The 24,806-nt window shown below is 37.4% G+C and overlaps 2 protein-coding genes across 2 annotated transcripts; one reads left to right on the forward strand and one right to left on the reverse strand.

Moving 5' to 3' along the window:
* The first annotated feature begins 14,046 nt into the window (after positions 1–14,046).
* On the forward strand, positions 14,047–20,455 carry LOC140862999 (leucine-rich repeat receptor protein kinase HPCA1-like). Its single transcript, XM_073266077.1, has 19 exons — positions 14,047–14,262; positions 14,700–14,820; positions 14,907–14,978; positions 15,229–15,300; positions 15,383–15,454; positions 15,565–15,726; positions 15,818–15,892; positions 15,992–16,063; positions 16,144–16,215; positions 16,313–16,381; positions 16,506–16,580; positions 16,667–16,738; positions 16,840–16,974; positions 17,052–17,530; positions 17,621–17,782; positions 18,013–18,149; positions 18,430–18,649; positions 19,453–19,688; positions 19,790–20,455. Exons 1-19 carry the CDS (start codon positions 14,181–14,183, stop codon positions 20,258–20,260), a joined length of 2,856 nt encoding a protein of 951 aa, XP_073122178.1. The 5' UTR covers positions 14,047–14,180; the 3' UTR covers positions 20,261–20,455.
* Positions 20,456–20,548: 93 nt separating this feature from the next.
* LOC140866336 (cinnamoyl-CoA reductase 1) lies at positions 20,549–22,353 on the reverse strand. The gene is made up of 3 exons (XM_073271312.1): positions 21,738–22,353; positions 21,023–21,372; positions 20,549–20,865 (listed from the first exon to the last, which is right to left on the reverse strand). The coding sequence occupies exons 1-3, from the start codon at positions 22,227–22,229 to the stop codon at positions 20,703–20,705; spliced, it is 1,005 nt and encodes a 334-aa protein (XP_073127413.1). The 5' UTR covers positions 22,230–22,353; the 3' UTR covers positions 20,549–20,702.
* Positions 22,354–24,806: the final 2,453 nt, after the last annotated feature.

The following is a 24,806-nucleotide window of genomic DNA, read 5'->3' on the forward strand; positions in this document are numbered from 1 at the left end:
TAGCTTAAAGTTAGATTGAATTCATGATTTTGGATTAATTTTGTGATTTAAGAGATTAAGAACCGGGTCGTCACAGATTGTCATTTGAAGTTTGTGTACAAAACACCTCAACTTCCATGAATAACTTAGCCAACTGATCTACTCGACTGACTTCCTAGTTCCCAACCGGTTTCTATCAGTTTAGCTGGCCCCAACTGGTATCTACCCAACTTAACTCCACCAATTTATCTCGCACCCAACTGGTTTGTACCCAACTAATCTACCCAACTGATCTCTAACAGTTTAGTTGGTACACAACTGGTCTGTATCCAACTGATCTCCATCAGTTTGGCTGGTACTCAACTGTTATGTATCCAACTAGTCTCTATCAATTTAGGTGGTACTCAACTGATCTACCCAACTGGTCTCTAGCATTTTAGCCGGTACCTCCATTTGACCCCTCTGTTCTTTAGATTCTTTTGTTTTCTTACAATATATCTAACTGAATTAACACATTCATTAGTTTCTGTGAGACCTCGGTTCTAAAACATCTAATCTTGGATTAAACAATAATTAAGCATACAAGATCCAAGATTAAAAGCAATAAAATAATTTTTTTTAAAAATAAACAGTGCCTCGCTCGATCGGTAGAACTCAACCGATCGAGCAAGCAAGTTTTCAAAATTTATTGCCTCGGAAGAAATCCAGCGCCGCTCGATCGGTAAGATTCAACCGATCGAGCGGGCAAGATTTTTACAAAACAGAGAACAGACTGCAGCTTTCTCGCTCGATCGGTTAAACTCTACCGATCGAGTGGCCAGCTCTGAACAAGAATTTCCAGAAATTTAACATACCAAATCAACTCCAAAAATGCATTCAATACATAATGAGGTACAATAAACATGAAACAACAACATACAATCCTCAATACTCGCATATTCGATACAACATATAATAAGAAGTTCGAGTTCTAAACATGTTCCAATATAAACTAGATAGACATGCTGAAACGACTTCTAAATCGAGTCCCACTTCTATCTCTCACTCTTGATGCTAACCAAGTCTTCGCTGACTCAATCCTGCCCCACCTGTTGCCAAGTACACATACAAAACAAAACAACAGTCAGATAACTCCGGTGAGAATGATATTCCCAGTAAAAGAAACATAACAAGCAATACAAGTAATATATCAACAACATGATATCCAGGCAACATATTCAATGCTAAGACGAATGAAATGCATGTCTTTAAAATCGGGATATCAATTCTGATAAAAAAGGAATTGCTGCTATGCTTTTGGGATCCCGGGGATGAGATCACGTAACAACTCACCGACTCTCCCAATCGAGGTGGTGCCACGTATCTCATACCCCTAGATTTTGGTGCGACTATAAGGAGTATGCTGACGCTAGGTGAACTTCTACAACCCAGGTCACTCGCAGTATAGCCCCCAAAACGTCTAAACAAAAAGGGTCGTTCTGCCCACTGAAATCAAAGGTTTGGCTCAAGATGAATGCATAAGAAAAACATGAAGCATTTAAGCCATATAACAATAGCTCAAACAACAAAATACAAGTCCCACATTCTAGAACAAGTATTGATGCAAGTATGTGATTTTAAGGGAAAACTCAAGAACCAATTGTCTCGAGTGTGCTATCCCGCTAAAACGATGACTGATTGTACCTTTTGATGCAATTAGCTCCAACTCTGGATACGCTACAAAAGAGGTTATATCAGAATCTATACAACCTAAACAACAACATCGCTCAAGGTAAAGTCTTTACCACTCTTCGTCCAACTCTTCGACGATCGACTGCTGCTAACTCTGGGCTCGACAAACTTCAAAAGAATCTGTACGAAGGCAAAAGAAGATCAAAAACGTCGAACAAACTCAAAAGCCAAATTTCTACAACTCAAAACGGTTCAAAATCTCAAAACTCAAACCGGCGGCATATTGGCTATAAACTGATCAAACCGAAAACGCAGACAGCAGTACAGCATTGCAAACAACTCAAATCAATGCTAAAACAACAATAACAATCCGAAACAAATCACAAAAACCCCATTTTTGAATTATGCTTCCGAAAATCATAACAAATTTGAACGACGCTCTATTTCAAAACCAACTGAGAATAATCGATAAGAACTATCTCAAGAACGACATAACCGAAACTCAATCGATTCTAACAACATCCAAAAATATAAGTACAACTGATCGGAGAAATACTTATGATAGAACGAAGCTCTCGCTGCTGTGATCGCTAATATGCCTTCGAAAATAAATTCTACGGACGGATCGACCGAAAACTGAAATCTGAAAGCTTGAAATAGCAAATGGGCGGCTTCAATGGAGGGAACGAGATGGAGGAGGTGATGGAGAGTAGAAAGAATAGTCAAAGGAGCTTTATATATTATATAAAACCTCATAATTGCATTTTAGTCCTTAAAAATTCCAAAAATTGCAAAATAGACCCTAATAAAAAACAAGTTGGCTCTTGAACTCTGTAATCTTCGATTATCTCAAATAAACTCAATTAAGATAAAATTTGGGGCGTTACAGTTTCAGTGAGGCAATCAATCTACTGATTTCAATCAAACTATCAAACTACTCAGTGTTCTACTGGATTCGAATATGGTTTCCACAAGAATATGAAGCGTGGTTCTGTTCATATCTTCCATTTCCTCTTCGTTCTTATCTGAGAGGGTGTTATATGGCTGAGTGATATGGTTGTCACTCGGATAATTAGGGAATCATCTCAGCTTTTGAAATCGTTTTTAATAGAAAACTTAGAATATTAATCACATATTTTTCATAAATAAACAATAGTCATTTTATGCACTAAAATAATAATGAATTTCGTGATCAACTGATATCAGTCCCCTATAATTTAATCCTCTAAGGGGCGAGGCAGAAATCAAGAATGTCCGGAATATATACTCCTACCACTATTCACAAGTTTTAGTGCATCTGAAATACAAATTTTTGAAATTCAAGCTTCGAACACAAATTAAACATGCTGGAACAATTTTAAAGCATACTATTGGGTTAAAACATAAAAGCCTACTTACTGTAAATTGCAAGAATAATATTTCGGTTGTCACTTCACTGTTGTTGCTCGAACTGATTGCTACCCAAACTGATCTCCCTTCTTGCGCGATAAATCTGCTTCTCTTTACTCGAACTTTTAGATGTTTAGTTGCAGAATACACAATTCTATCAGAAAACCGAGTGTTATTATAGGCAAAAATCGGACTGTTAGACTCTCATTTCTTATCATTATTTGTATTGATTCAATTTTAATGCGTCAGTTACAAATGACAGATGGTTCGTTAAAATTTCAGTCTAGTTGAACTGAACTGGTCTTCTGAACTGAACATAACTGAACTGATCTCGTCAATCTAGCTGGACAGTCTAACAGAAATGGTTCAATTGATCTTTAGTTTAACCGATCAATTTTCCTTCGTGTAGTCCAACTGATTTTGGATACTCACAAACCATATATCAATAATAATAATGTATAAATACATCTTAGATAGTGTTTGAAATTGCTTTTAAAAAAAAGTAATTTTGAGCTTTTTTCACAAAATTTTGATTTCTAAAAAAAAAATTGTAAAGGAAAAGCTCAAAAACATTTTTTTTAAAACATTATCCAACACTACCTTTAAATTAATATCTATACTCTTAATAAAGTCAGAGCCTAATATAACAAACTTTTGGTGAAGCCTTATTCAATATTCCAAAATTACCATTAGTTTGTTTTTTCTACTTAATCTTATTTTTTATGCAAGTAATTTTCCAATTTGTTTCTTGCCACGCTGTTATCTAAAACAAACCAAAAAAAAAATCTACCAAAAGTCACAATAGATTTTATTGTTTTAGAGTAAATAAAATTTTATTAAATTATTTTTATATCTTATGAACGAAAAGTTCTTATGTAAGGACCCGATTTTACTATATTAATTAATTCGTGTGTTAAAAATATGTATTACTAAATATCGGTTTATAGACGATATTAAAATGCATATTTAATTTATAGAGCACACAAGAGTTGAAATAACTCGAACCGGGTCAAGATTTAACCCCGAATGAATAAAATAGAACACACGTTAAATCAATACATATCTAATTACTAGATATGGATAATTACTAGATATGGATATATAACGATATATACAATTATATTATATTTTCTCTCTCCACAAACTTCATCTTCATCGTCATTCTCGTTCTTTTTTTTTTGTTTAAAATCTTCTCGTCGCTTTAAATGCTCGTATCTTTTTTGTTTTTGGCCGGATTTCAAAAGTAAATATAGTTTTGGAATCCTCGTGACGAGACCTATCTTTTGATACCGCTTGTGTAAGGTTTCCTCGCAACACTCGAAAACCCGCCGCCCTCTGTCCACGTTTTCCGGCCGGTTACCGCCGCAATCCTCATCAGTTTTTGTGGTGTTCGATTTACGGACATTTTGAGGTTAATTTGTAGTCCTTACTCACAATTTCAGAGACTGTTTAGGGTGAGCAGATTTTTAGTTCAAAGTCTGTGATTTTCGGTTGGATTTTGATTCAAGGAATTGATAATAGTTGTGTTTTGGATGTAGGAACAACAATTTCGTGGATTTGAGGTAACGAACAAAATTTCCAGACTTAATTGCAGAATTTTGGAAATTTCAGATGTATATAAGTTAGGATTTTTGAATTTTTAAGTTGTTTAAAGCATTCTTTTGATGTTTAACTGTGTTAGAATTGCCTTATAGTAATTTAGGATTTATTAACTAATTCTGGACAATGTCAGATTATTTATATTTAGGTAATTTGACTTTTAGCATCGTATATTCGATATATGGTCATTGATAGGATGGTTTAATATGATATAAAATGGTTTTCCACAGGATTGGAATATTCGAGAACTACTTGAGATATTTCTGTGGTAAATTAAGTGTTGGTTGAGGTACGTATGAGCTGTTTATATTACGATGTTTATAATGACATGTAATGATATTAAGTATTTTGTAATGAGTGATAAAGTGATTTATGTGCTTATGTGGATTATATGATTGTATTCATTTATTTACAATTTTTTATAGCACGTTGAGCCTTGACTCCTTTGATTACTATTGATATTGATCTCTTGAGATGTATTGAGTCATCATGGAGCGAGTGACATTGTTTAGTGCACTCCTGAGATAGCATGAGGCACGGACAGGTAGCTTCTGTCGCCCTCCGATGCTACGTACGACACTCCTGATGACAGCATGAGGCTGGACGGGTCGCTCCTGTCACCCTCCGATGCTACGTGTATGGATTAGCAGTGATAATTCGAGGTCTGCTACGTTCCTGGCACGGGTGGCCACTGAGATTATTGTGATACGTTTCGTTTGGACTCCATTTGGTATCCCTTATTCTATTGATATCTGTCACGCATTACATTGCATTTCATTGCATTGTACTTGATTTTATTCATGTCAGTTATATTTTTCGTAATTTTTATAGTTCGTCGTACTGGGGTCCGACCCCTGTTTTCTTTTTATGTTGTGGTTGTTTGTGATTCCATAGCAGGTTATCCAAGGGGATTTGATGCATCTGGTGGAGCGTCATCTAGTGGTACCCAGTGAGGCGAGCGTGGAGTCGAGTTCCCAGATATATGTATATATATCAGTTTAGCGAGTTTTATATTTGCCGGGGTGATGCCCTGTGTATCTGTATAAATAGTTTTGGACCTTGTTTTGAATTGTTATTTGTGTGATCGAGCCTTGCCGGCTCTGCATGTGTTTAGTCCTGGCCAGTGCGGCTATAGGTTTGTAAATTGGAGTTGTGACTCTATTTTCGAGTATATATTGCTGGTTGTGTTGTACAGGTTTTTGGGATGTCCTATTTACGAATAGGTCATGCCGAAATTTCTGTAGGCCCGAACGCAAATTTTTAACTCGTTTTCGCTGTTTACATTAATTAATCCTGGTTGTTTGATCATTAAATATTAAATCAGGACACGGGACCTTTCATTTGGTATCAAAGCTTTCACATTTTCTGAAGGGGCTTACACGAACGATCCATACGTTGGTAACTACTGGAACTCCATCTACTTATATGAAAGCAGTAGAAAAGGCCTAGAAAATTGAAGCAAGTCTACTCAGGGGTGAACCACAATCAATCCCAGCAGCTAGTCCTCAAGGAGCTGGAAGTAGTTCACAGACACCAATGGGTTTACCTTCATATCAGCCTATTCAATCTTCTCAGCAAGCGAAAAGGCCTTTGTTTAAAGATAAGGGGAAACCATTTAAAAAGAAACAGCAGTCTAGTTCATCGAGTTCCAGTGGTAGTTGTGCAGAAAGTTCAGTTGGATCGTCTGGTAGGGTGTACTGTGACAGATGTGATGGTAAGCATTTGAGTGCACATTGTACAGGATTTCCAGGAACTTGTTATACTTGTGGGAAGGCTGGACATTCGTCTCGAGTATGTCCAAATGCTAGAAGACAGCAATTTCAGCCACAACAGTTTGGCCAGTTTCCTGGACGACCATCGTTCAGGCCATCTGCACTTGTACCGCAGTTTGCTCCTACACAGCCTTATGTTCCGATACAGCCAACACAGCAGCCTAGGTATCCATCTCCTCAGAGTCAGCAGCGTTTTCTAGGTCCACAGCAGGCTCAAGTCCATGCTATGACTCAGGATCAGGCACAAGATGCACCTGGGGGAGTTATTGCAGGTATTTGCTATATTTTTTATTATCCTGCACGTATCTTGATAGACACAGGAGCATCTCATTCATTTTTATCTGTTACATTTGCTGATGAGCATGAGATTGTTTTTACTCCGTTGTTGGATACTGTGTCTGTTGCTACTCCTGCTGGTGTTTTCTTGATGTCTAATGAGATAATTTTGAATTGTGTGATTAGATTTGAGGATAAGATCATGATAACCAATCTAATCAAACTAGTTATGTCTGATTTTGACTGTATCTTGGGTATGGATACACTGATGAATTATAGAGCTACTGTTGATTGTTTTCATGGAATTGTGAGATTTAGACCGTATTATGGCAATAAGTGGAATTTTAATGGTAGTGATTCACAATCTCGCATTCCATTAGTATCGGCAATGGAAATGTTTAGATTATTGTCGATAGGAAATGAAGGATTTATGATTTATGCTCTTGATGCGACAAAGGAGGAAAAATTGAAAGTGTCAGATATTCCTGTCGTCAAGGATTTTCCTAATGTATTTCCTGATGAGATTCCGGGTTTTCCGCCTCAGAGGGAAATAGATCTTAGCATTGAGTTGATGCCAGGGACAAGTCCGATTTTTCGAGCCCCATATCGATTAGCTCCAGCAGAATTGAAAGAACTTAAGACGCAATTGCAAGATTTGCTGGAAAAAGGGTATATTAGACCAAGTGTGTCGCCTTGGGGTGCTCCAGTCTTGTTTGTGAAGAAGAAAGATGGAACGATGAGAATGTGCATCGATTATCGGCAATTGAATCAGGCTACTGTGAAGAATAAGTATCCTTTGCCACGAATTGATGACTTGTTTGATCAGTTGCAGGGTACATCTGTATATTCTAAAATTGATCTTCGTTCCGGATATCATCAACTTCGAGTTTGAGAGAAAGATGTTTCCAAGACAGCATTTCGAACGCGTTACGGACATTATGAATTCTTAGTTGTGTCTTTCGGGTTGACTAATGCTCCAGCGGTTTTCATGGATTTAATGAATCGCGTGTTTCGGGAGTTTATAGATCGATTTGTTATCGTTTTCATTGATGACATTTTGATTTATTCTAAGTCAAGGAAGGAGCATAAAGAACATTTGACATTAGTACTTCAGAAACTCAGAACATCACAATTATATGCTAAGTTTTCGAAGTGTGAATTTTGGTTGGACAGAGTATTATTTCTAGGACATGTGATATCAGCACAAGGAGTATCTGTCGATTCTAGTAAAATTGAAGTTGTTCTTAATTGGTATAGACCAACCAATGTCTCTGAGATTCGTAGCTTTTTGGGTCTGGCTGGATATTACAGACGTTTTATTAAGGGATTTTCTGGCATAGCAAGACCTATGATGATATTGACTCAAAAAGATCGACGTTTTGTGTGGACTGAGGAATGTGAAGCTAGTTTTCAAACTTTGAAAGAGAAATTGACTACGGCTCCAAAACTAGCATTACCTTCAGGTTCAGGTGGATTTGTTGTCTGTACAGATGCTTCTTTGAATGGACTGGGTTGTGTTTTGATGCAAAATGGACGCGTGATTGCGTATGCATCTCGTCAATTGAAAGCACATAAGACTCGTTATCCAGTTCATGATTTAGAATTGGCTGCCATTGTGCATGCATTGAAAATATGGCGTCATTATCTGTACGGTGAACAGTTTGTGATTTATTCCGATCATAAGAGTCTGAAATATTTATTCACACAGTCTGATTTGAATATGAGACAACGTCGATGGTTAGAATTGCTTAAGGATTTTGACTGTGATATTCAATACCAGCCAGGAAATGTGAATCAAGTTGCAGATGCTTTGAGCAGAAAAGTTCATACTAAGATGTTAGCATCTTTAACTATTTCTAAATTTCATGAGCATTTGGGAACTTCAGGATGGACTTATCGAGCTAAAAGGTAATCATTTCATAGTTTCATCTATTCAAGTTGAACCACGAATAATTTCGAAAATCAAAGCAGCACAAAAGACTGATCCATATATTCATCATTTGAAAGCATTAACTCTAGCTGGTCAGTCAGGGAAATTTCTTGTTGCTTCTGATGGATGTTTACGTTATAATGGTAGACTTATGGTTCCGAATTTGATAGATTTGAAAGAAGATATACTACGAGAAGCTCATTGTAGTCGACATAGTATACATCCTGGAATTCGAAAGATGTATCATATTTTGAAAGCCCATTAGTGGTGGGAAGGTATGAAGAATGATATTTCTGACTTTGTGGCTAAGTGTCTGACGTGTCAACAAGTGAAGGCTGAAAGAATGAGACCAGGTGGTATGTTACTTAGTCTTGAAGTACCACAGTGGAATTGGGAACACATTACTATGGATTTCGTGACACACCTACCTCGATCTAATCGTGGTTGTGATGCCATTTGGGTTATTGTGGATAGATTGTCTAAATCTGCCCATTTTATTCCATATGATCGTACTTGGACATATACAAAAATGGCGAAAATGTACATTGATCAGATAGTGCGATTACATGGTGTGCCAGTTACTATAGTATCAGACCGTGATCCCAGATTTACTTTTAAGTTTTGGTCTAGTTTGCAATCAGCTTTGGGTTCTAAATTGGCCATGAGTACTGCCTATCATCCACAGACAGATGGACAGTCTGAAAGAACTATTCAGACGCTTGAAGATTTATTACGAGCTATTGTGATGGATTTCAGTGGTGGTTGGCAAGAATCTTTAGCTTTGGTGGAATTCTCTTACAATAATAGTTATCAAGTATCTATCGGGATGGCACCATTTGAAGCCTTGTATGGCAGAAAATGTAGATCTCCGATATGTTGGGAAGAAGTAGGAGAACAACAGTTGTCAGGACCTGAGTTTATTCAAGAGATGAAAGAAAAAGTTGAACTGAAAAGAATGAAAGAAGCCCAGGATCGTCAAGCCAGCTATGCTAATAACAGGCGTAGACCTTTAGAATTTCAGGTTGGCGATTTTGTTTTCTTGAAAGTATCACCATTTCGTGGTACTATGAGATTTGTGCGTAAAGGGAAATTAGCTCCTCGTTATATCGGTCCGTACGAGATTGTTGAGAAGATTGGTATTTTGGCTTATCGTTTGAACTTGCCGCAGAGTTTGTTTGCGATACATGATGTATTTCACGTATCTATGTTGCGGAAGTATGAACCAGATCCTTCTCATATCTTGAGGGCTGATGATGTGGAGTTGGATAGTTCCCTTAGCTATGTTGAATATCCAGTGCAGATTCTTGATCGTAAAGAAAAGCAACTTAGGAACAAGACGATTCCTTTAGTTATGGTGGAATGGAGTAGACATGGGAGAGAAGAAGCCACATGGGAATTGGAGTCTAGAATGCGTCAAGAATGGCCTCACTTGTTTGAAAATATGATGACTTATTCCATGTACTCTAATTTTCCTATGTACTATCAGTGGTAGATGTTTAACCACTTTGTATATAAGTTTGATGTGTGGTAATTTCGAGGACAAAATCTTGTTTTTAGAGGGGGAGAAATGTAAGGACCCGATTTTACTATATTAATTAATTCGTGTGTTAAAAATATGTATTACTAAATATCGGTTTATAGACGATATTAAAATGCATATTTAATTTATAGAGCACACAAGAGGTGAAATAACTCGAACCGGGTCAAGATTTAACCCCGAATGAATAAAATAGAACACACGTTAAATCAATACATATCTAATTACTAGATATGGATATATAACGATATATACAATAATATTATATTTTCTCTCTCCACAAACTTCATCTTCATCGTCATTCTCGTTCTTGTTTTTTGTTTAAAATCTTCCCGTCGCTTTAAATGCTCGTATCTTCTTTGTTTTTGGCCGGATTTCAAAAGTAAATATAGTTTTGGAATCCTCGTGACGAGACCTATCTTTTGATACCGCTTGTGTAAGGTTTCCTCGCAACACTCAAAAACCCGCCGCCCTCTGTCCACGTTTTCCGACCGGTTACCGCCGCAATCCTCATCAGTTTTTGTGGTGTTCGATTTACGGACGTTTTGAGGTTAATTTGTAGTCCTTACTCACAATTTCAGAGGCTGTTTAGGGTGAGCAGATTTTTAGTTCAAAGTCTGTGATTTTCGGTTGGATTTTGATTCAAAGAATTGATAATAGTTGTGTTTTGGATGTAGGAACAACAATTTCGTGGATTTGAGGTAACGAACAAAATTTTCAGACTTAATTGCAGAATTTTGGAAATTTCAGATGTATATAAGTTAGGATTTTCGAATTTTTAAGTTGTTTAAAGCATTCTTTTGATGTTTAACTGTGTTAGAATTGCCTTATAGTAATTTAGGATTTATTAACTAATTCTGGACAATGTCAGATTATTTATATTTAGGTAATTTGACTTTTAGCGTCGTATATTCGATATATGGTCATTGATAGGATGGTTTAATATGATATAAAATGGTTTTCCACAGGATTGGAATATTCGAGAACTACTTGAGATATTTCTGTGATAAATTAAGTGTTGGTTGAGGTACGTATGAGCTGTTTATATTACGACGTCTATAATGACATGTAATGATATTAAGTATTTTGTAATGAGTGATAAAGTGTTTTATGTGCTTATGTGGATTATATGATTGTATTCATTTATTTATAATTTTTCATAGCACGTTGAGCCTTGACTCCTTTGATTACTATTGATATTGATCTCTTGAGATGTATTGAGTCATCATGGAGCGAGTGACATTGTTTAGTGCACTCCTGAGATAGCATGAGGCACGGACAGGTAGCTCTTGTCGCCCTCCGATGCTACGTACGACACTCCTGATGACAGCATGAGGCTGGACGGGTCGCTCCTGTCACCCTCCGATGCTACGTGTATGGATTAGCAGTGATGATTCGAGGTCTGCTGCGTTCCTGCCACGGGTGGCCACTGAGATTATTGTGATACGTTTCGTTTGGACTTCATTTGGTATCCCTTATTCTATTGATACCTGTCACGCATTATATTGCATTTCATTGCATTGTACTTGATTTTATTCATGTCAGTTATATTTGTCGTAATTTTTATAGTTCGTCGTACTGGGGTCCGACCCCTGTTTTCTTTTTATGCTGTGGTTGTTTGTGATTCCATAGCAGGTTATCCAGGGGGATTTGACGCATCTGGTGGAGCGTCATCTAGTGGTACCCAGTAAGGCGAGCGTGGAGTCGAGTTCCCAGATATATGTATATATATCAGTTTAGCGAGTTTTATATTTGCCGGGATGATGCCCTGTGTATCTGTATAAATAGTTTTGGACCTTGTTTTGAATTGTTATTTGTGTGATCGAGCCTTGCCGGCTCTGCATGTGTTTAGTCCTGGCCAGTGCGGCTATAGGTTTGTAAATTGGAGTTGTGACTCTATTTTCGAGTATATATTGATGGTTGTGTTGTACAGGTTTTTGGGATGTCCTATTTACGAATAGGTCATGCCGAAATTTCTGTAGGCCCAAACGCAAATTTTTAACTCGTTTTCGCTGTTTACATTAATTAATCCTGGTTGTTTGATCATTAAATATTAAATCAGGACACGGACCCTTTCATCTTAGCTGCCCTACGGGGTAGTGCCCGGAGGGCAATCCAACGACCCGGGCATTGTGCACATCACCATGATGTAATGTGCACAATGGCCCGGGACCATTGGATCTGGCAGACCGGGTAGAATTTTCCCTTATGAACATGCGTTGTCTGTGCTTTGATTATTAATAATTTAATAATAACATTAACATATTAAAGGGTCGATCGCTTGGTGGAGGGTGGAGGGGAGATTAGACCAATTGAAATATCTTATCATCATTCATTCATTCATATATATATGATATCTGCAATTGAGAGTTCAATAGCCCAATAAATAACATAATTAATTGAAATTATGATTTACACGGGAGTGGATATGATTAATTAAATATCGAAATTGACATTACTATCATTTTATGGTTTAAATAAATTAAGCACTTTCGGGTCAATTGTGTCTTTTCATAGTTGGAAGAAAAAATTCTCATTTATTTTTATTTTAGTACAAGAATAATTATTTTTCACTAATATTATTTTTTAATTAATGTCAAATATGTTTTAATTAGCATCCTTCTACCAAAAGTTATAATATGTGGTAGCGGTGTAATTCAAATCTTTTAAACTTTGCTCAAGCATTAGGTTATTTCCTAATAATTGTATCTTTTGCAATCGGCGAAAATCGAACCCGTGACACACATTGACTCTAATATCAATTGTAATATCAAACGCTTGTCGATTTATAAAAACAACATTATAGTTGGTGGTAACAGTATGTCAGTACAACTCAAATATTTTAAACTGTACAATAAATAAAACATCGTGTTTCAACTGCTCGACCGAGCAAAGATACTTATTATACCCAACAGTTATTATTTATAATTAAAATAGTAGTAATTAAAAAGATTCAAATAGTAATTGTAAAAAAATATATGTATATATAATTATTAAGTGACAAGCATTATCTACACTATCTTATAAAGCTTACTAGACCTTGAAGTAATTAGTTTTGGTGTCTTGGTGTAACATTATTCATTTTTCAAAAAAATTTAAATTATTTAAGTATTTTTTAAATCAATATCTATACTTCTAACTATTTAAATAGTTATGCCACTCTTAAAAGAAACTAGTGTTCAAATTCATTAATTTAAAAATAACGAAAATTATCATGTTTAAATATTCTAACTGTACAAGCACAAAATGCCTACATAGAGACACTAGTTTATAGCACGTTTGTTAGAGTAGGTGTAGGTTTAAGGTGAGATGGTCGCGTGGATATATCTGTGATATGGGTCGACCTTCGATCGAGTCCATATTTACCGTGAAGAGTTAATATTTTCAGCATAAAAAGTAATATTTTTTCGTGAGTCGAATTGAATAGAAGATCATATCACAAAATTGATCATTGATGCGTTTTGTGTTTTTCTTATGTTTTTTTTTTAAAAAAAAAAATTTCCTCGTCTCGTGTCCCTAACTGATATTTTGGTTTTACGGATATCCCTTACCATTTTTTTATTTGTATTGAAACGTATGAAAGATGAAGATTTCCCAAGTATGCAAAACTGGCTCACGTTTGCAATTGACAAGTTGAATCAGATAAAATAAATATATGTGCATGAGAACATGTACAAGTAATCCCATTGGTCCTATTTTTGGTCAAATTCTTTAACAAAGCTTAATAAAATGAAAACCAATGGTTTTTTTTAAAAAAAAATAATTGAAAACAATTGTTGAAAGGCTGTATAGTTTACTTTCGTATATGATTGAACCTTAGACATTTTCAGAAGTTTAATAAATCAGGTGGGAATTGGTAAGATTTGAGGATGAGTTCAATGTAGTTGGCAGAAGTCAATGTCATGAAATAGGTGTCACTTTGAAGGTTTCTCCTGGATAATTCATAAACATGGTTGTGAACTATTGAAACGTTGTTTTTTGGTACGATTTCGGACATTACAAACGATTGTTAGTTTCTTAAGCAGTGATGATTTGGAGATTCCATCTTTCTCTGCTGGTTGCTTTAGTCCAAGTTTCAACCATAGCAGCATTGACTAGTGGACAGGATTGTAAGTTACTCTCGAGAGCGTCGTCTATGTATGAATTGTTACACGTGAAATTTGATAAGCTGACTGCTCCCACTCGTATATGCTGGTTCATTTCTTGAGGATGTGATTTATCCGTTATGCATTTCGAGTTTTTTCTTTTCTGATTTTGGTTCGATGGATGAATGTCTCTTTAACAAACCTCCAGAGGCAGCTAATTGATTACTTGCAATGGTGATTTTTAACTTGCTTCATGGTTTGCAAAAATTGGAATCTAGTCCTTTTTGTAATCTGTCTTTTTGTTGCTTTTTTTGGCTCTAGTGTAACAACGATTGTTGCGATTGTGTTTTACTCTTGCATCTTTTTTCATTCTTTTGCGCCATTATCTATTGTAATCTATGGTTGTGAATCCAGAACCATTACATTTTCAAGAAACTGTTTTTTGTGAATCTGTGATGCAGTTCCTGCTCTAAAGGCCCTGAAAGATGCATGGGAAAATGTACCAGCAAACTGGGTTGGGGCTGATCCTTGTGGAGATGGTTGGGATGGAGTTAGCTGCACGAATAATCGTATCGTCTCCATGTAAATCTTATCTATTGTATACATTGTACATCACAAAATAAATAACTAATGCAGTTAATGAATTTAATCCTGATATCTGATTCCAGCACATTGGCAAGCACTGGTTTAAGTGGTCAGCTAACATCAGACATTGGAGGATTATCCGAATTGCTGATTCTGTGGGTTCTCTATTCTTCTCTTGTTTTTCCAGTTTGTTACACCTCTGGTCATGTAAACAACTTCTAATTGTAACCGTCATCAAAGAAACAATTTTTTTGTTCGTTTTTTCGGGCAATTTGTAAATTTTTCAAGTTTGCGAGTAAAGCATAAAGAGTTCATGGATCCAAGAACAGCTGCAAAAGCCTCAAAGGTATCATACTAATAGCTTTTTGTTTCTATTTGCGAGATGTCATTAGCTTTTGTTTACAGGGATCTATCATACAACAAAGGTTTAACCGGATCGCTGCCTTCTTTTGAAAATTTGAAGAAGTTAACTAGCTTGTAAGAATATTTTCAGATATTCCGGTTACCAGTTGATGTAAAATTTATTCCTCAATTAAGATGATTCTTAAACGCATTGCAGAATACTTGTCGGTTGCGGATTTTCTGGTCCAATACCACCTTCAGTAGGATCGCTTCAAAAACTGGTTTTTCTGTATGGAATTTACTTTTTTTTGCCTCCCTACCGTGTGTTTTAAGTGCAGGACTATCGAACAAGTTTTAAACATTTTCCAATTTCCCTCCTTTTTCTCACTTTTCTTGAAGATCTCTCAATTCAAACAACTTCATTGGTGGGATACCGCCTTCTATCGGACATTTATCGAACCTTTATTGGCTGGATTTAGCTGATAACAAGCTTTCTGGAACTATACCTGTCTCCAATGCAACCAGCCCTGGTCTCGATATGCTTGTTGGAACGAAACACTTGTATGCATTTCTTGTTTCACGATTACTTCGCTTTGCGAGTATATTAGAGGTCTTGCTCTTGTATTTTCACTTTCCCCTCAACTTTGTGCAGTCACTTTGGAAACAACCAGTTATCTGGTGAAATACCATCTCAACTATTTAGCTCAAACATGACTCTTATACATGTGTAGGTCCCTCTAAATTAGTTAACCCAACCAATCTTGATTCTCGTGTGTGCTACAATGAATGTTGCTTAGCTTTGTTCTAAAAACATTTGTTTGATCAGGCTTTTCGAAAACAACCAGCTAACAGGGCGCATTCCTTCTACTCTGGGGCTTGTGCGTTCCCTCGAAGTGTTGTAAGTAACATAATCCGATTATCTACCTTCTATTTTTGCAGTTGTTTTATTTGCAAAGTCTGAATCTTTGTTTGCTGCAGACGGCTTGACAAGAACGCTTTAAATGGTTCTGTTTCAGCGAACTTCAGCAACCTCACCCGCGTCCAGGAGCTGTAAGTAAAAAAGAAATGCTTATTTTCCTCATCTGTGGAACATTTCATGAAGCATCAAATTTTCTAATGTGAACCCATCTCATATTGATCGTTGCAGGTTTTTGGCAAACAATAGGTTAACTGGGCCTTTGCCTGATCTTAGTGGCTTGAATGTGCTCAGCTATGTGTAAGTCAAACAACAGTTTACTGATTTTTTAAAGTAGGTTTTATCTATGTTTTATCACACCATGATCCCTAAAACTTCCAAAATGTAACGGGTAGCCGTATGACAACAAAGCTTAATGTCGCAGGGACGTGAGCAATAATTCATTTGATGCAACAGATATTCCGCCCTGGTTTTCCTCTTTGCAGTCCTTGAATTCGCTGTACCACCCTCTCTCTATATATATGTATATATAGTTTGACATAATGGTTTTGATGATGTTGTCTGATATAATAACTGAACATGCAGTATTATGGACAAAACACAAATTCAGGGGCAACTTCCAGTTTCTTTGTTTAGCCTTTCCCAGCTGCAGATTGTGTCAGTAAACTTTGTTTAGTAAAACATCTTGTATCATTAGCGCATTACATGCTTCCATATTCCCATATTGGTGACTATGATCAGTTTTTCTCGTCAATCAGCTCGTTGAAGAACAATCGGATCAATGGTACCTTGAATATTGGTGCCGATTATAGCAGGCAACTGCAGCTGATTGACTTACAGAACAACTTCGTTGATGCGTTTACTCAACGAGCTGGTTACAATATTCAAATTGTGTATGTTATAAGTTACTCAAGAGCCTCCATATTGTTCTTTGAAGGACTTTCTTCTTAGTTTGCATGTATGTATGCAGACTTGTGGGCAACCCAATATGTGAAGAAGGAACAAGAGATGCTTACTGCAGCATAACTCAGCAATCCTTTAACAACTCATACTCAACACCTGCAGAAAATTGTGTGCCACCCCTTTGTGCATCAGATCAAATTTCTAGTCCGAAGTGCAAATGTGCATATCCCTACACAGGAACACTTGTTTTCCGTGCTCCTTCCTTCTCCTTTGGAAACTCGAGTGTTTATAATTCTCTTGAACAGAAATTGATGGTTACATTTCAGTCTCGTAGCCTTCCGGTGGATTCAGTTTTTCTGAGTAATCCAACAAAAAATTTAGACAACTACCTTGAACTGAGTCTCCAGGTTTTTCCATCTGGCCAAGATTATTTCAATCGATCTGGAATTTCTGGGATCGGATTTATTCTAAGCAATCAAACTTTCAAGCCACCACGCGAATTTGGACCCTTTTATTTCATCGGAAATAGCTATGCATTCTTTCCTGGTAAACTGGACTATTGTTCAAAATCTTAGCATTAAATGAATTACCCAAAATTCTTTGTTTTTTCATGAGATTATTCATTTCATCTTTCAGGCCTGAGTGCAGATCGGTCGCACAAGTCGTTAAACAATAAAGTTATCATAGGAGCAGCCGTGGGTGGAGCTGTCATTGTCTTGCTATTACTCATTGCAGGAGTTTATGCTTTCCGCCATAGGAGAAGAGCCGAAATGGCAACCCAAAAGAGCGATCCTTTCGGTATGTTTATGAGGCTTGGCTTTGGTTAATTTTTGTTGTTGGTTGGGTAGCAACAAGTTTATCCACTGTCTTGTGAGATTGAATGCGCATGTTGGGCAAGCCAATCAAAACATGTTGCCAAGTTACTGTACAAGTTAAAAGATTTGAGTCATATTTTCATTATCAGCTAAAGTTAGGTACACTTCATCTTTTATACTCCCCTGGAGTTGTGACCATTTTCATACTCGCAGCATCCTGGGAAAAAAATAAAGATAGTGGTGGAGTTCCACAGATAAAAGGGGCAAAATGTTTCTCTTTTGAAGAACTTCAGAAAAGCACAAATAACTTCTCAGAGGCCAATGAGATTGGAGGCGGTGGATACGGGAAGGTCTGAGGTTCATCATTTTGTTAATGTTTTCAGCATCTTTTTCATTATTCTGCGCTGCATTCTTCATGCATGGAAAATCTCTACAAAAACCCTTCTACTATACACAGCTGATCGTGTTATAGAGGCAATGATAGAGCCGTGTTCTGGCTGTAGAACTTTTGAGACCATAGGTGTGGAAACAAATTTGTACCAATGCATTCATATGGGAAAAAAATTTCCTTCATGAATTCTTACATAATTCTTGCTTCACATGCTCACTCTCATTTTGTAAATTTCTCAGGTATATCGAGGAACTCTTCCTAATGGGCAACTGGTTGCTGTTAAAAGAGCTCGGCAAGGATCTATACATGGTGGACAGGAGTTCAAATCTGAGATCGAACTTCTGTCTAGAGTTCATCACAAGAATGTTGTCAGTCTTGAGGGTTTTTGTTTCGAGCAAGGTGAACAATTGCTAGTGTACGAATACATAGCAAATGGCACATTGAGGGACAGTCTTTCAGGTACTTCTGCCCTTTTCACTTATGTGATGCTCAATCTCTGTGATACAAGTCTCACGAGGATTTTGAGACTTTACATGGAAGTTCTTTGTTTGCGTGGAAATTATGGAAAGACCAAAGATCTTCTCACCTTAGAACCGTCAACATTTCTAGATGTGAGGTTGTTTTTCGGCACAACCAAAGCAAGGCCGAAGAGGAGGAATTCCTGACTCCAGATCAAGTGCCGCGGTTAATATGATCACAAGTTTTATATTCTAGAATTGATCAAAAAACACATGCTGAATGTTGTCGTCTTAAATGTTTTTTTTTTTCAGAAAACAACAGAACACCTATTAGAAGCTAGAAAATATTCTTTCTTCACAGGATTCTAATGTGGACAGTAAACTATGAAAGTACCAACTAAGATGATATATCTGCACCGATGACAAGATTTATGTTTCCACGCTCTAGCATGTTGTCTTAACGTGTAATCTTAACATAAGTGTTTCTAGCTGATAGTGGAAGCTAATACAAAATAAGAAAGAAAATTTTATGTGTTTGTATTGAAATACTCATCTTCAATATCAGATTGTGTATGTAGTCTGAATGGTATTGTGAAACTATGGAATTGACTATTCTAACAATTTTGGTTAACCTGAAGCCAGAATAGTTATAGAGGTGCAATAGTTGTTAGCGGAACCCATTATATAAGAGTCTTGCTTGTTCGGGTTCCGGGGTCTGAGAGGGATATTCAAGTTTATTCTGCTATTTATGCAACCATCGTCCAATGGAAAGGGTATTGATAATGTGAAGACTCTTTATTGCAGGGAAGATAGGAATCAGATTAGATTGGACGAGAAGACTTCGAATAGCTCTTGGAGCAGCCAAAGGTGTGCAATATCTGCACGACCTGGCGAATCCTCCCATCATACACAGGGACATCAAATCGAACAACATTCTGTTAGATGATCGATTGAATGCGAAAGTAACAGATTTCGGCCTGTCCAAGCCTATGGATGAATCTCAGAAGGGTCATGTTACAACTCAAGTTAAAGGCACAATGGTTAGTAGATTTCAAACCGTTCTCTCTGAACATAAAATGTTGTGTTATTCCATGGTACAGAAACTGATGCATCACTTCTTAAATTATTTTCCTAAAATCAGGGATACTTGGATCCTGAATATTATATGACACAACAGTTAACAGAAAAGAGCGACGTGTATAGCTTCGGGGTATTGCTATTGGAGCTTATAACTGCAAGAACACCGATTGAGAGAGGGAGATATATTGTTAGAGAAGTGAAGGTGGCAATGGATGTATCTAAAGATATGTACGGTCTTCAAGATATTCTTGACCCCATAATTGCTTCTAGTATGCCAGAAAGAAGTGCAGAGAAGTTCGTTGATCTGTCTTTGAGATGCGTCCACGAGTCTGGTTATAACAGACCGACCATGAGCGAAGTGGTTAAAGAACTAGAGAACATCATGGCATTGTGTGGTCTGAATCCCAACGCTGAATCCGCATCATCATCAGCAAGTTATGGAGTAAACAGAGGTTATGATCATCCTTATAGTAATGAAAGCCTGGTTTCATACAGTGCAGGTTATCTTCCTACAAGGTTAGAGCCTAAGTAGTGCTGCTGTATTCTTTAAATGTACATGTAAATTTTGTGTTTAAATGAACGTATAGAGTGCATTTGTTACATAACTTGTCATGTCTGGAAATGGTTAGACGGGCAGGATATCGTCCGATATCCATCCAATCTCATATCTGATGTGAAGAAAGCTTGAGTGATGATGATCTACAAAGATCGGTTTAAGGAAATTGTGTGTTATTGGATGTGTAATTGTCATTAATTGTGTTTAAAACAGTTGAATTTTAGGTTACTTTATTTGTCTTTCCTAAGCTATTGACAATGGCACTTGCAAAATTTCACTAGGATATGTCATTTTGAATCAAACTGAAGTAGTAGTAGTTGTTCAAAAAATATGCAGAAAACTTGTACACCAAAGAAGGAACTAAATTATTTGAATTTGCTAAAACTTAAAACATAAACAAAAAAACTTGAAATTAGATCTAAGATGACGACTGTAGCTGCCCCAGAAAGCCCTTTTCTTTAAGGCTAAAAACTGTGTCCCTCACAGCATCTTCAACTGGTGTAAACACTAATCCCAAATCAATCAGTCTCTTGGCTGCATCCTTACGAGCCACCAGGCCGGGCTGCGTTTCGCCTGTAAATCTGTATTGAACCAGGTTTAGCATATGACATCGACATATTATCAACACAACACGAAGATGAATTATTTTTCGCGAAATTCGGCAGCCACGAACAGAGTGGCTAGAGAAATAAGTTACACAAACAAATATTAACATACTGAAAAGAGAAACCATCAAACCTGTGAACTGGGAACTCAGGGAAGAGTTTGGTGACTTTGTCCGCAAAATCCCCGAACTGGTAGATACCATTGGTGCAAAGATATCGACCCGAGGCAGCCGGAGTTTCGAAGAGCAATAACTGTGCCTTAGCTACGTCCTGGACATGCACAGCCCCTAACCAGTGATACTCCTGCGTATCTTGAGAACCCTGCAGAAGCTGTTGCAACACGGCGCAGCTTGCGTTCAATCCCCGTTGCAGAAGCTGCCCGAGACACGTCGCCGGATTTATGGCTACCACATCCAACCCGTTTTTCTTGGCAAAATCCCATGCAGCTTGTTCCGCTAAAGTTTTTGAAACTGGATACCATTTCTGTCACATTACATAATACATAAATATCCTTATGTATTTTTTTTAAAGATTAATTTTGACATTTTGTTTTGTGCTTTCAATGCAATGTGTAACCATTGGTAACCCTCGGTGTACAATACATACACCATCAGCCTTAAAAATATAAGGATTCAAATCTTTCCGTCCAAACATGATCTGAGCCATTAATTGCAACAAATATTCAATTCAATGTCTAATATCACGATAATTTCAAAAGTGTTTGCACACACACAAGGCCAAAAAAAATTTACCTTTTGATAATAGTTAATATTTGATTAAATAATATTTGATTAAAGATCGTTAAAAATTTAATATTTATTTCATAGGAGGCAGAAAGAGAAAGAGACCTGTCGAGACTTGCAGTAGTCAAGATCAGTCCACGAAGTCTCATCAAACACCTTCCCCTCCGGCCACCGTGGGTTCGGCACAATGGCGGAGATCGACGACGTCAGAACCACGCGCCGCACTCCGAACCTCTTCGCGGCGGCGAGCACGTTCAGGGTACCCTTAACGGCGGGGTCCACCAGCTCCGCCTGAGGGTCTTTGGGATCCTCCAGCGTGCACGGCGACGCCACGTGGAAGACACCCGCGCATCCCTCTACCGCCTTGGCCACCGCGTCAGCGTCGAGGAGGTCGGCCTCGTGAACCACCAGCCTCACGGCGGGGCCGGCGAGGGAAAAGAGGTGAGAAGGGTCCGAGCCGGGAAAAATAGAGAGGTGGATGGTTGTGTAGCCGTTTTGAAGAAGGGTTTTCACGATCCAGGAGCCGATGAAACCATTTGCTCCGGTGACGCACACTGCTTCTTTAACGGTGGTTTTCGCTCCGCCGGCTGTGGCCATCGTTATATGCTAGCTAATACGATAATATAATGTGTTATTATAGTAATATATATTGCTTTGGCCTTTGGATATATATATATATATATATATATAATAAAATATGAGGTGGATTGGTTTGTTAGAACTTCGGTTGATCGAGAGGCGAGATTTTTGGGATAATTATAATTACAAAAATTAATTTGAAAATCTTCAATCTTTATTGGATAATATATATCTATTTACGTACATCAAAAGACTTCTCAGCTTGAGATATTGAAGTTTGCAAAGAACATTAACCTCTCTTTTTTTCTGTTTATATAATATAAAATAGAATAAGATATTGATTTAGACCTAAAATTTAACATATAATCCAAATTTCATGCTAATCATACCAAGATTATGAGTAGATATAAGTAGAGTTGGAGTAGGCAACGGACTTGTAAAGATATTTGCTTATTTATTTATTTTTAGCATAGCAGGTCTCTGAACGAGACAATCTCATAAGTAGAGTTGGATTAGGGAACGAATATGAAAATATATTTGCTTATTTTCTTTTGAGTAGGTCTTTTAATACAAGTGTCTCACCGATATTTATTTGTAGTATGAATCAATTATATTTTGATGATATGATAAAAATCATATCATATCTTTATTTATATTTTAGATATATATCATAATATTGAACGCATCAATTTTAGATATAAATCTAGAAATATTTTGGGAACATTTGGCTCGGTTTATCGAAGAAATTGGTTCGTTGATTACCGATTCGAGATAATTCATTTGATGCGAAAATTTTTAAACGCATCAATTGACGCTGTCTGTGGAAAACAAATTTAATCCCACGATTTGGTTCTACTTGATTGAGTTTAAGACCATGGAAGCATGAATATACGAAAAATCTATTTGCAAAGCCTTGTGATCCCCTCACTTAAATACTCGTGATTCAATTACATCCCAAAATTTACGATTTCAAAGTTCTTGTATATTTAGCAAACTATACTTGTGACAAATTTTGAGATATATCATAATAAATTTTTTATGTGAATTCATGTGTTTAATTAACCAAATATTATATTATACATCTATTGCTTGGTATTTTTGGGTTATTTTACAGAATCTCGAAATAAGGTCCGTTATATCATATCGGGCATGCAATCTCGCAGTAAGACCCATTATATCATATTGGGCATGCAATTTCACAGTAAGGCACAATTATATCATATCGGACATGCAATATCGCATTAAGACCCATTATATCATATGAGACATGCAATCTCACAGTAAGGCCCATTATATGATATCGGGCATGCAATCTTGCAGTAAGACCCAATTACATTATATTGGGCATACAATCTCCCAGTAAGACCCAATTATATAATATCGGGCATGCAATCTCGCAGTAAGGCCCATTATATCATATCGGACATGCAATCTCGCAGTAAGACCCATTATATCATATCAGACATGCAATCTCTCAGTAAGGCCCAATTATATCATATCGGGCATGCAATCTCGCAGTAAGACCCATTATATCATATTGGGCATGCAATCTCACAGTAAGGCCCAATTATATCATATCGAGCATGCAATCTCGCAGTAAGGCCCATTATATCATATCGGGCATGCAATCTCGCAGTAAGGCCCATTATATCATATCGGGCATGCAATCCCCCAGTAAGACCCAATTATATCATATCGGGCATGCAATCTCGCATTATGGCCCATTATATCATATCGGGCATGCAATCTCGCAGTAAGGCCCATTATATCATATTGAGCATGCAATCTCACACTAAGGCCCAATTATATCATATCGGGCATGCAATTGCGCAGTAAGACCCATTATATCATATTGGGCATGCAATCTCACAGTAAGATCCAATTATATCATATCGAGCGTGCAATTTTGCAGTAAGGCCCTGTTTTATGTCATCGGGCATGCAATATTGCAGTAAGGACCAATCCTATTATAGTTGGCGTGCAATCTCGCAGTAAGGTCCAATTATATCATATCAGGCGTGCAATCTCGCTGTAAGACCCTCTTTTACGTCATTAGGCATGCAATCTAGCAATAAGGCCCAATCTGTGGTTCAACACTTCAAAAAGCCCAGACAGGTCTGACATTCAAAGTTCACTTCAGTGGCCCACATCAGTGGTATCCAAAGCCCAGGCAGATTTGGCACTCAAAGTCCACTTCAGTGGTCCACATCAGTGGTCCACATCAGTGGTATTCAAAGCACAGGCAGGTCTGGCACTCAAAGTCCACTTCAGTGACTCACATCAGTGGTATCCAAAGCCCAGGCAGGTCTGGCACTCAAAGTCCACATCAGTGTTATCCAAAGCCCAGGCAAGTCTGACACTCAAAGTCCACCTCAGTGGCCCACATCAGTGGTATCCAAAGCCCAGGAAGGTTTGACACTCAAAGTCCACCTCAGTGGCCCACATCAGTGGTATCCAAAGCCCAGACAGGTCTGACACTCAAATTCCACCTCAATGGCCCACATCAGTGGTATCCAAAGCCCAGGAAGGTCTGGCACTCAAAGTCCACCTTAGTGGCCCACATAGTGGTATCCAAAGTCCAGAGAGGTCTGGCAC

Source organism: Henckelia pumila, chromosome 4 (assembly GCF_033568475.1).
Source record: "Henckelia pumila isolate YLH828 chromosome 4, ASM3356847v2, whole genome shotgun sequence".
NCBI lineage: Eukaryota > Viridiplantae > Streptophyta > Magnoliopsida > Lamiales > Gesneriaceae > Henckelia > Henckelia pumila.